We start from the raw sequence: 13,137 nt of genomic DNA, 5'->3' as shown, positions 1-13,137 counted from the left end.
TGCTATTTTATTTCAAAGCAACAAAAAAAAACTATAAAGGTAAATGTTTAAAACAGTCGTTCCCTTTCAAGGGCACTTGGCGCTGCGTCATGGTGTTGATGCTATGGGAAAGCCTCCAGCATTAAATGTTGAATAGGCATCTGACTCAGAGGAGTTAGATGTTCAGTACGTCATATGTTCATTGTTTCCACACTTCTTTTTATTCATTTCATTTATTAATCAGGGATGTGATTTTTCCGGATTAATCCGGAATTCCGGATTTTCCTACCTGAAAATGTGATCTACGTGAATCATGCAGATCCCAAAGAATAAGGGAAGGGGGGGTCAATAGCTGTCGGAGTGAAAAGGAGAGGATATGAGGACATAACAGGCTGTCGTGCCTACAGATTTTTTCCTTCCTTTCCAAGTATCAACAAGGACTTATTTGCGTTCAGCTTGTTCGCTCTCGCGCTACAGTGGTATCGTTGTCAGTTGACAAGAACATCGCCGTTAGGCCAGCAGTGGGGCTGGGCGATATATCGATATAAAAAATATATTGATATATTTTTAAATGTGATATGGAATTAGACCATATCGCATATATCGATATAGTTCAAATTTGCGCTATGATCCTTGCTCCAAGCAAGCTGCAGACTGCGTTTGTAGAAATATGTATATCGTGCATTCTATCAGTTGCAGTTCTGGCGCCTCCGTCTCAACAGCATTAGTGTACAACGCGACAAATACTCACATCAAATATTAACGCAGAGGAACGGGACACATCAGTTCAGTGAGTTCACAAAAGTTCATTATTTGCATGTGCTTTAAAGCCTTGCCGGTTAAACATGTCATTCACTGCTGATGCGCTGTTCCAACATGCGCTTTACTGAGCGCGAAACACCCGACGCGCACATGCACTAAAAGCCTGTCTAACAGCGCCTGGTTACTGGACTAAGTTATCTTTCGAGTCTTATTTCGCTAATACTCTCAAATGCACACAAGGTTTACATAAGGAAAGTTGGTTATGTCTAAACTGAAAGCAAAACGAGAAAACTGAGAGAAATCTGCTTGTCAAATGCGTGTATAGACCTATGATATAGACATGTCACGTCATATCATTATAATATTCATTATTATTCATTCAATTCATTATTTATTTACTGTAATGTTGTTCCAAATCTGTATTAATGTATTTCTTGTGCTGAACACAAAAGAAGATATTTTGAAGAATGTGGGTAACCAGACAGTTGCTGGTCCCACTTGTCTTCCATAGGGATTATTCAGGTTTAAAACAACTTGAGAGAGTAAATGATGACAATTAAAATTTTTAGGAGAACTATCTATTTAATGTTAATAAAACAACAAAACACAGAGGAAATCACTCACTGCTCTTGACTGAGAACTTTAATAGTAGCTTTAATAAGAATCAATGTATAATTTATACAGTGAAGACTATATTTGACTTTGACTGAACATTTGCTCTCACTTTGCGGAAAAAATATTGGGATATATATCGTATATCGATATTCAGCCAAAATATATCGGGATATGGTCTCAGTGTATTTTCCTGCTTTTTTGTCCTTAGCAAATCACATGCCTGATTCATTAATTGCCTTAATACTGGGTGTATAGCTATGCTGCATTGCAAACGTTACGGTTCTGCAAGTGTACCATACTGATCATACTGAAAGAGATATACTTCCTTTCTTGTGGGTTCTTGGATGTAAATGTTGTTTGGGTTTTGAGGAATGTGTCCAATTCTAGCTGAATATTGTGTCCCAATTTAAGGATTGGTGTGCCACAATTGATCAAGTCAAAAGGGTACATATTTCTCTGCCTGAAAATGGGAAGTTCCCCAGGCTGCTTCACAAGTAAAGGATGCTTATGTTGATTCTACTGTCAATCTAGCCAGAGGGTACCCAACAAGTGAATAATATTGAATGTAACAGGTGGGAAAAATACTTATGTTGGCATTTGTGATGCGGGTCAGGAATCAATAGGCACGGGCGGACTGTGGGTCCAATAGTCAAGACTATTTTGACTCAATTCGGTAACCACTGATAAGCAGCTTCTTCCAAACGGTCCCACCTTTGATAATCTTCAGTCATCTTCAGTCTCAAGCCCTCTAGTTTTCACCAGTCTGCACCTACAATGATAAGAACTGTTATTCACAGCTAAGTGTTTGCTGCTATTTAATTAACTCAGCCACACGCCTGTTTCCATCGTTTGTTTCCTGCACTTACCTGCAAATAAACACCCTTTGTGGAAGTGAACTTTGTGCTGTATTCTTCTGTTTGCTGACAGAAGACCACACCTCAAACAGAAAACAACATGAGCATTCTCCTCACCCCATTTAACCCGCTGATCTGCTCCTCTCCCGCTTTCACGATGGTCGCCCCATTGAGGACTTGTAGAGGAATTCCTCAAACTCTCACATCAGGAACCCTGGAATGATGACATACTAAAGACAATTTTTTGGTGTGGATTGGATGATTCCAAAGGTTCCAGCGGCTAAAAACAACATGTTCCTTGAGGAGGTTTATTGATTTTGTTCTATGGTTGTGTGGATCATCCTAGACAGTAGAGGAAGCAGTTCCAGAGTCCGTTACAGTGAAAGAAATTCCTGAGTCCATTTCAGTGAGAGAAGTCCCTGAGACCGCTCCGGTGTCGGCTCCAGCCCCTGAGTTCGCTATAGTGTCGACTCCGGCTCCTGAATCCGCTCCAGTGTCAGCTCCAGCCCCTGTGTCTGTTACAGTGTCAGCTCCAGCTCCTGAGCCCGCTGCAGTATCAGCTCCAGCTCCTGAGTCCGCAATAGTGTCGACTCCAGCTCCTGAGTCCCCTCCAGTGTCAGCTCCAGCCCCTGTGTCCGCTGAAGTGCCGGCTCCAGCTCCTGAGTCCATTGCAGTGCCGACTCCAGCTCCTGAGTCCCCTCCAGTGTTAGTTCCAGCCCCTGTTTTCGCTGCAGTGTCGGCTCCAGCCCCTGAGTCCGCTGCAGTGTCAGCTCCAGCCCCTGAGTCCGCTATAGTGTCGACTCCAGCTCCTGAGTCCGCTATAGTGTCAGCTCCAGCCCCTGAGTCTGCTGCAGTGTCAGCTCCAGCCCCTGAGTCCGCTATAGTGTCGACTCCAGCTCCCGAGTCCGCTATAGTGTCGACTCCAGCCCCTGAGTCCGCTCCAGTGTCAGCTCCAGCCCCTTAGTCCGCTATAGTGTCGACTCCAGCTCCTGAGTCCGCTCCATTGTCAGCTCCAGCTCCTGAGTCCGCTATAGTGTCGACTCCAGCTCCTGAGTCCGCTCCAGTGTCAGCTCCAGCTCCTGAGTCCGCTATAGTGTCGACTCCAGCTCCTGAGTCCGCTCCAGTGTCAGCTCCAGCCCCTGAGTCCGCTATAGTGTCGACTCCAGCTCCTTAGTCTGCTCCAGTGTCAGCTCCAGCACCTGAGTCCGCTGCAGTGTCGGCTCCAGCCCCTGAGTCCGCTGCAGTGTCAGCTCCAGCCCCTGAGTCCGCTCCAGTGTCGGCTCCAGCCCCTGAGTCCGCTCCAGTGTCAGCTCCAGCTCCTGAGTCTGCTGCGGTGTCAGCTCCAGCTCCTGAGTCCACTATAGTGTCGACTCCAGCTCCTGAGTCCGCTCCATTGTCAGCTCCAGCTCCTGAGTCCGCTATAGTGTCGACTCAAGCTCCTGAGTCCGCTCCAGTGTCAGCTCCAGCTCCTGAGTCCGCTATAGTGTCGACTCCAGCTCCTGAGTCCGCTCCAGTGTCAGCTCCAGCCCCTGAGTCCGCTATAGTGTCGACTCCAGCTCCTTAGTCTGCTCCAGTGTCAGTTCCAGCCCCTGTGTCTGCTGCAGTGTCGGCTCCAGCCCCTGAGTCCGCTGCAGTGTCAGCTCCAGCCCCTGAGTCCGCTATAGTGTCGACTCCAGCTCCTGAGTCCGCTATAGTGTCAGCTCCAGCCCCTGAGTCCGCTATAGTGTCGACTCCAGCTCCTGAGTCCGCTATAGTGTCGACTCCAGCCCCTGAGTCTGCTGCAGTGTCAGCTCCAGCCCCTGAGTCCGCTATAGTGTCGACTCCAGCTCCCGAGTCCGCTATAGTGTCGACTCCAGCCCCTGAGTCCGCTCCAGTGTCAGCTCCAGCCCCTGAGTCCGCTATAGTGTCGACTCCAGCTCCTGAGTCCGCTCCATTGTCAGCTCCAGCTCCTGAGTCCGCTATAGTGTCGACTCCAGCTCCTGAGTCCGCTCCAGTGTCAGCTCCAGCTCCTGAGTCCGCTATAGTGTCGACTCCAGCTCCTGAGTCCGCTCCAGTGTCAGCTCCAGCCCCTGAGTCCGCTATAGTGTCGACTCCAGCTCCTTAGTCTGCTCCAGTGTCAGCTCCAGCACCTGAGTCCGCTGCAGTGTCGGCTCCAGCCCCTGAGTCCGCTGCAGTGTCAGCTCCAGCCCCTGAGTCCGCTCCAGTGTCGGCTCCAGCCCCTGAGTCCGCTCCAGTGTCAGCTCCAGCCCCTGAGTCCGCTGCAGTGTCGGCTCCAACCCCTGAGTCCGCAAATTGTTAATTTAAACGATGATCGATCATGGGAATTTGTGTAAACTGACATCCCTATTCCTGAGTTTCCTGTTTGCCCTGATGCGACTAAGGTGGTCATCCCCGAGTTTCCAGTTTGCCCTTGATATAGCCACAGAGGTTGTCCCCGAACCTCCTCTCTACTCGGTCACAGCTACAGAGACTGATCAAAGTCCCTTTTTCGCGGTCGCAGGGGACGATCAAATCCCTTCATCGTAGCCACAGAGGCTGAACACCCATACAGATGTTCTCAAGCCTGTCACCCATCCAGACGATCTTAAGCCAGCTGGCTTTCCAGACATGAAGCCAGCTAATCCTCCTTATGGTCTCTTGCCAAACGATCTGTCTGGGGTTAGGTTCATCTGCTCGGATGTGGTGATCTTCGCCCCACCTTCGAGGTCTTCAGCTCCACTATGGGGATCTACTGTTCTGCCTGCTCCACCTTGGGAGTCTTTAACTCCGCCCAGCATCATGGACCTTCTGCTCTAGATTCTACTCTTGCTCATTCTGTCCTGGCTTCTTCCTCCCCAGATGGATTTATTTTGGTCCAAGGTCCCACCTTCCGGGAGGGGGGAGTACAGTCACAATCCTCAGTCACTGGTCCAGTCACCACAGACTACATTTCCCAGCATCCCTCCTGGTACCCACCTGCACTCAGTCAGCCACAGATGCACATTCTCATTCTTTTTTAATTATTACCATGTTGGGCTGCGTGTCTATTTTTCTTAAAAGCATCAACTCAGAATGCCTAATGCTGATTGCTTGCATTAGTTGCTTGTGTTATATGAGAAAATACATAATTTTTGTCTACCTGATGTAGTAGATTTAATACAGATATGGTTCAGGTACGGAATTAAATTAGTGCTGCTGTCTGATAATTGGTTGTTTGTTTTGTTAAGTGCTACAGGTGCGGATTTACCAAACACGACTGGTGCAGGACTCAACCGTATCTATATGGACTGACCCCGGCTTCATCCCTGGACCCCCCAATTGAGGTGTATTGCCATCATTGTTGCGATGCACACGTCCTTTATAGGAAACTACGGACTAGGAAAAAGGAAAGTATAAAGATGTCTGAGGGCTCAAGGCTTTTAGTTGACAACAACCTTTGGTGCTTATGCCCGATTGTCCCACTTCCCTCAAGCCCCAAGGTGTGACTTATTGTCTCTTTCTGGGCACAGGGCTTGGTTTTGCCACCCAAGCTGGGGATGCGAACAGTACTGCCCCCAAAGGGGGAACCATATTGTGCGTCTGGTTTATTGAAAGCACTTTAAAGAGCGTTCAGTTGTTACCTGGTCTATTGACTGACTTGATTAGACACTCAGATTATGAGCTCTCCCTGTCAGTGATTCAGTGCTGTGTCAGGCAAGGCATTTCCGCACAATTCTAAAATCCCATTCTCAGGTATGGTGTTAACCCTAGGATTAGATATTTTGGGGTTAACTTTTTTCAGCCAGTCTGTGATTGCTTTTCACTGCTTGGTTTAATAGGCTTTTTAAGAGTCTTTCAGCCATGGTCTGCTCAATTGACTGAGGTCAGCCTTCTGGGCTAGTAACTCTTGTTCACTAAGTCTGTCATAGCCTTTCACAGCTAAGGTGGGCAGGTAGTTATAGGCAATGCAAGCGAAGGGCCAAGGCATTCATTTTCAAGGCCTGTGATGGTTTTGTAATCAATATCTCTCTTTTTTTAGCAAATCTTATTGTAACATGGGGCTTGGCTCTAATATGATATGATTGCCTTTATGGTGGTGTTGGTATTAATATTCCCATAGTGTTAACACCAGGACACAGCATTGAGTTCCCTCATCTCAGGCTACATATGTAACCCAGTTTCCTAAGAAGGGAACTAAATGCTGCGTCACATTACCACTTCTGGCATGTATACATCTTCGGATCTCCGCTAACCAATAGAATTGGCGTTTTCACACATGCCTCAGACATCGGTCATGCTGGAGGTGTTCCCATAGCATCAACACAGTGATCCAGCATCTCATTCCCTTCTCAGGGAAAAGTGTTACATACGTAACCTGAGATGTTTTCAGTCCTGGTCCTGGGGACCTACCGCTCTGCACACTTTGCATATATTCCCTATTTAACACAGCTGAATCAGTTCATCAGCTGATTAGTTGAGAGCTCCATGAACTGAACTGAGTGTGTCAGATAGAAAATGCGCAGAGCGGTGTGTCCCCAAGTTGAGGATTGAAAACTGCTGGGTTAAAAGACATTTAATATCAGTATTGAGCTGACTGCACTGACAATATTGGATGAAAATAAAAGTGAATTGAGCTAAGTAATTATACTATTGTTTTTTCATAATGAATGCGTTTTGCTTTTTGTTACTGTGAAGCTGCTTTTAAACATTATATATTGTATAAAGCTCTATATAAATAAATGTGACTTGACTTGAAATGTTTGTATATATTGTATAAACCTCTATATAAGTAAATGTTACTCTACTTGACTTGAAATGTTTGTGTTCTCAGAAGTGGAGTGGATTCCCACTAAGACTCGAACTCTGGTGGGCACCTTATCATCTTTCTTCTTCACGTTTGGTCAGATGGTTCTAGCTGGAGTTGCATACAGTTTGAAAGACTGGCGTAAAATACAAGTGGCTGTCTGTCTCCCTTTCTTCATCTTCTTTTTGTACAGCTGGTGAGAGATTATTCAAATAACTTTTTGGTACTGAATAACTTCATAAATAACGACATTCTATATTACTGATGTTTGTGACTAACTGGAAATATTAGAACAACCCATGCTCACTGAAAAAAATGTGCTTGTGGTAACATTTCTGCAAAATGATATTACATTTCTTTTTGCACTTTGAATGTTAAAAATCAATAAACAAATTTCGACAAAAATTTACTGTCGCTGAGACCAACTCTGAAAATGTAGGGTTCTCATTCTTCACATTGTGGTGCCATTCATGTGCATTTCAACTCATTTGATCTTTTCAACATCATTTGAATGCACCATGAATCAGCAGAACCAGAACTGAACTCTTTAATAAACACTGTTGCTGAAGTACTACAAATAAATTGAATTAAGTGTCAAGAGGTAGCCTACACGGTAAAAAGAAATCCTGTGCAAATACACAGTAAACTACTGGCAGCAGTAGTTAACCAGCATTTTACTGTAAAAATTATGATTTGTTACTATTATTGAAATTAACAGCACAAAACTGTTTTGTCAGCTATCATATATAATTGCAATTTAGCAGCATATAGTTGTTAAATTATAAACTAGTTAATGTACCATCATCAATTTTAAATGCATATTATACCCTGCTGTCACAGATACTCAAGACAGGAGATGAATACAAAAGCAGTGATTTATTTACCCCCCAAAAATAAATCTATAAACAAAACCTAAAGCATGTCTGTAGCAAAGTTCAGGGAAGGAGGAGATGGTAACTGTCAGACGTAAACTTTAATGTGAAAATAAAAAGTAAATAATAAAACAAAATGAAACTGCAGCCACCTCACAACCGAGTGCCATTCATAAAACATAAAATGGCCCAGGATTTGTCCTCTCTCGCCCTTCAGTGTCATCTGTCCTCCTTACATCCTTCTGGAACTCCTTTGTGGGACTCAAGAAAAAGACGTTAGACTTTGTTTAGGACTGGTGTGTTGCACAGGTGTCACTCATTAGCATTGGCTCAAATTTCCTTAGCAACATCTCCGGGCAGCTATTTTGGGCGTCCCAAGACCAAGAGCCTCATTTATAAAATGTTGAGTAGAAACCTAAATTTGATCTTACGATCATTTCTTGAATGTGCATATGTGTGATTCATATGCACAAAAAACGTGCATACGCCTCTGTTCCAGAAGTGAAGTTTATAAATCTTAAATAATCTTGAAATCGTGTGCAGCTGAATGCTTTCCGATCTCCGCTTTGTAAAAACCGCCTAATTAATGTCATTGACATATAACAGAGCACCAGTCAACGTCCAAATCCAATTACCTGCAGTATTCCGACTCTCTGCCACGAGGAAAAGTGCGTACGTCTGCTCCGACCCTGTCATGGCGCTAAGCACTTTTTCACATCAAAGACCATTTTTATAAATATGAACGTTGACCTGGAGTTTTATAAATGAGGCCTCAAGTCCTCTCTACTTGATTGGGAGAATCCTGAAATCCAGTTGGTAAAAAGGAATGCCAGCCGCAGCTGACAGATCATCAAAGACACAAAACACAAGTTCGACAATTTTTATTCATAAATATGTTCTCAATGGTGTACAAATACCTCTGCCAATTATCTGACTTATCCTCGTAAATTAAGAATTTATTATCTTTATATACATGTGACGGGTAGGTCAACGGAGGCTTCCATGTCGTTCCGCCATCTTCAAAAACTATAATAGCAGAGAGGGTCAAAAAGTACTAGGCCAACGCGTTTCCACAACGTGTTTTCGTTCAGAGCCAGCGTCATGTGACTGAAAGCAGCAGAAACGGATGATCAGAGCAGTGAGAGGCGCTTCACTTCCCCGGCTATTTTAAAAGGCTGCATTGCACTGTTATTTTTAATGGCATACATATGCCGAGCCACAGGAGAAGAAATCCTTGTCGCCAAAAAAGTCCAAAATTGAACGTAAAAGGAAACGTGACCGGAGATTACAAAAAAGTCAATGTCGGCATAGCTTTTTCCAGGTGGAAAGAGCTAATGCAGGAGAAAGATTTCAAAAGAGTCCTGCTTTCTCCTCGACAGGTAGGCTAAGTCAATTTTACAGTCTTAATGACATGCTTTTTTTCATTGCTTGGTTGTGTACTTTATTATAAAGACAGTAGAACATTTATAGTTAAAAGTTAAACAGGCTCTTTGATGAATAGCAGCTATTGAATAAAGTTGAGGAGGCGCTAAAAACAATGTTTGTAAGTTTACTTTTTATGTAACCTAGAAATTCAATAAGAATATATTTTAATAGAGCATATGATTGTTCTTGCATTGTTTGTCATAGCTTTTTGCTACATAGCGGGTACCGTAAATGCAACACGCATTTGAAAATGCTAGGCGCTGGAGAGCACAATTCGTTTGAATGCAAAATACAGTTTCACCGCTAGATGGGAGAAATTCCTACACAATGTCCCTTTAAATAAACAAATTGCAAACAGTCAAAATGAATGGCAGGACACCCCTATGCTCCTAAAACATAGGAAAGAACCAAATGAACATGATCAAAAGAAGGTTTTGGGATCTTTCGGCAGGAGGAGGAATCCGGAGCTCTTCACGCCACAAGGCCAACGGCAGAATGAGCTTTGCTTAGATTAGCGCCGTAGTAGAGTAACAAATTAATTTTCTTGGCAATGATTTTTCCGGGGTTGATCGCAGGTCTTTCCCTAATCAACTGCAATGATTGGGTAACAGTTTTGCATTATTAAAATAATTCTCAACGTCCCAGCAATTACGAAATATGAAATTGTTTTGAAAACTTCCATTGTTGAAAAATATCTTGTTACATAGTTAGTTTTTTCCAACAAAGTGAAACATTTATGTGTATTAAACATGCTTTATATGTCTTGGTTGTGACAAATAATGTTTAGGTACTTGGTGTTATCACAGTTATAATTGACAGGATAACTTACGGTGAATTTATTTGTTCTTGTAGGCTATTCATCGTTTATCCAGTCTGGCCTCGTCTGTATATTTCATTTTGTTTGTATGTCAAGTTAATCTCTCGCCATCTCTTTGTCGTCTTTCCTCAATTGTTATTATTATTGTGTGTTTTTCAAAGCAATATTTTTCTCGTCTGTCTCTCTTATTTTTTTAGGTGTAAGAATCAGTGTGTCTCTTTGACTTGAGTGCAGCAAATCTGTTGATTACTCTTCCTGGCTCAACTGAGTTAACAGATTCCTTTTCAATTGAAAGAACATCAAGGTTGTGAAGTCTTTCCTGACCAATAGTTCGCCTCAACCATGTGTGCAGGTGTCTCAGGGCACTAAATGATCGTTCACAGTTACAACTGCTGATAAGGAGTGTTAGTACAATCTGAAAAAGTTTTTTGAGAGATGGGAACCTGTTACAGTCCAGCAGGCGGTATAGAGTGAGCATATCTGGAATGCTACCTTTTTCCTTTTTCCAGATTTACTTTTTACTACCCATCTGTGATGGACAACAGACACTCAAACATTACCATCATGTAGACCACAGGAATACTTGCACATCTTCACCCTGAAGGCTACTGCCACAGGCGTTCCCATTTCTTCAAGACAAGTTAAGACAGCACTGTAGTTTTCTAGCATTGCGGTAACAAATGCAAGCTGACAGGACTAGCGAGTTCTTGAAAGCTGAGCAAGTTCATGGCCATGTAGTTCAAGTTGTTTCTGTACAGCAATCAGCTTCTCATCGTTTAAGGGAGAAGTGTTGAAAAATGTGTAAACACATTCTAGGCATTCCAAAAATCTGCTGCTTCTTGACGAGGTTTAGTTTATGTGGATAGCAGTGTATGTAAATGACTTCCGGGTGATTGGCTCGTAAAAGAGCCTGCACACCACCAAATACGCTTATGGGCCGTAATACGTCTGAGCTACACATTTCAGATTCCCAACCCGTTGGCAGGAGCAGTGCCTCAATTGACCTATCGTTAAGCCCCGCCCCCCTTAGTTACTGTTGCTAACTTGAACAAACAAACACAAATGGAGTTGCTAACTGTCATTCATTGACAGCTGTCAGTGTGAAAACCTTGTCCCATAATGTTTTTGATCAATTTTGGACATAGAAGGACCACCTCTCTATGAGGAGCATTCAAGTGGGACTTACGCCATGGAGGGATATATAAAAGATTTTAAAATATATATGGTGGGTAACAAGATTAATTTGGAAACAAGGGTTTACAGATCACCGCAGGGTAAGATTAAATTAATTTACATTTAACTAGTTTAATATGGAGAGGCACTGAAATGTAGACTATCATTTATGTGTTTTTGACCTACACAGTTACATGAAGTGAGAACAGTTAGCTAGTTAGGTTTGTACGTTAGCATGGGTCACTAACTTTAATTGTAACTTAATGACCCTTTAACTGTCACCGTCCTACCTGCCATTATATATGTATAACAATAATATCTTAGTAAGAACCTAAAGTAATATTGACAAACTATATATCATTTGAAAGCTTCTCTAGTTTTCATATTTGGTGGCTGTTTTTAAAATAAATTACTTCTGAATAGGATGTGTACTTCATAAATTGTATCAAATTACGGAAATACATGGTTCAGATCACTCAGAACATATGAAAATGGAGGCGCCCTTTATGGTCAGTAAGGAAGCTTGGCTGTCCATCTAGTGAAAAAGTTTGTTACTGTGCCCAAATAAAATCTTACTGAAAGCTCATTTTTTGAGATATTAACCTGAAATTTGGAACACAATTGTTCAGATTTTTAGCTTTAATTTTCTTATTTTGTAAAGTATATATATTTTATATAAAATATAAATCATTATATTTTTACATTGTACATTTTAATAAACTCAAACTTATATAACTTATTTTCTGTTTCACTTTCATAATTTATTTCACTTCTACAATAATTTGGCAAATGTCTTCTTTAAAACAAGACCAACCATAGGTCTTTTTTCCAAAGCATTCTTGAATTACAACCATTTAAGTTTGACAGTTAAAGGGCAACAAGACAATTCATGTTTTCATCTTCATTGTGATTGGAGTTGAATCCTTAGGGAACCAGGTTACTGCGCAGACGTCATTGATATTACAAATAAACAGGGCTTCACTCGTATTACGCAGATAATTGGTCCGTTCGCACAAATCTAATCATACTTTTTAGATGCACTGGTGAACGTGCGCACAGTACGTTGATTCAATACATGAATACCCATGCCCATCCTCTCAGGATACCTGGAATCAGTGTTACAAGTACCTCAGGCATATCATTTTAAAACATTTTGGAGCATAAACACCACCAAACCAATGAGAGCTTCAGATGTTTCTCTATTACCCCTTTTCCACCAAAGCATTTTGAGAGCCGGTTCGGAGCCGGTACCTACTCGCGAACCGGTTCTTTGTGTTTCGACAGCCAAAGAACCGGTTCTCGGCCAGGAAAACTGGTTCCAAAGCGGCACCAACTCTTTGCTGGACTAGAACCAGAGAACCGTTCTTTTACCACCGTGTCATGCTTACGGCGGGGCTGGAGGCGGGTTTAGATGTGTCCTAAACATATTTTATGACCGCAAAGCCAGGAGAAACATTTGCAGAAACACGATGTAGTCCACCATTGTAATTATTATGCTTGAAGTTGGCGCAAGCGTTTCTAGCTTTTTTTAAATTTTATTTTTTTATTGAAAACATGTAAGCAAAGAAGAAAACAGTCAAAATATAGAAAAAATAAACGGAAAGAAAAAAAGACACAAGACAGAGGTACATAACTAATCAGAAATGATTACATATCAAAGGAAAAGATTAAAAGACTTACTTATTTCAATTGTTTTTAAAGCCTTCATGGTACACAAGTTAGAGATAATCCCAAAATAATGTACTTGCTAGCGTTTCTGTATGGCGACGTACACAGTGACGTAACGACGTCGTTCGCTGGGCGCTCTAGTCAGTGGGAAAACAAACCGGTTCTGAGAAGGTTTGCAAGTTGAACCAACTCCGAACTAACTTTGAACCA

At 42.5% G+C, this 13,137-nt stretch overlaps 1 protein-coding gene across 2 annotated transcripts in view; it reads left to right on the top strand.

Annotated features, from left to right (window-relative positions):
* The window catches only part of oatx (organic anion transporter X), a 47,322-nt gene that overhangs the window by 11,679 nt on the left and 22,506 nt on the right, over positions 1 to 13,137 (top strand). For both annotated transcript variants that reach the window (XM_077224811.1, XM_077224812.1), the window contains exon 4: positions 7,000 to 7,168. In XM_077224811.1, the coding sequence (XP_077080926.1) occupies positions 7,000 to 7,168 (169 nt within the window). The remainder of the gene's footprint in view (positions 1 to 6,999; positions 7,169 to 13,137) is intronic.

This window comes from Siphateles boraxobius, unplaced genomic scaffold (genome assembly GCF_051911475.1).
Source record: "Siphateles boraxobius isolate OS27281-9 unplaced genomic scaffold, OSU_SipBor_1 92, whole genome shotgun sequence".
NCBI lineage: Eukaryota > Metazoa > Chordata > Actinopteri > Cypriniformes > Leuciscidae > Siphateles > Siphateles boraxobius.
Note: the sequence above shows the minus strand (reverse complement) of the source record. Positions and strands in the feature narration are given on the sequence as shown.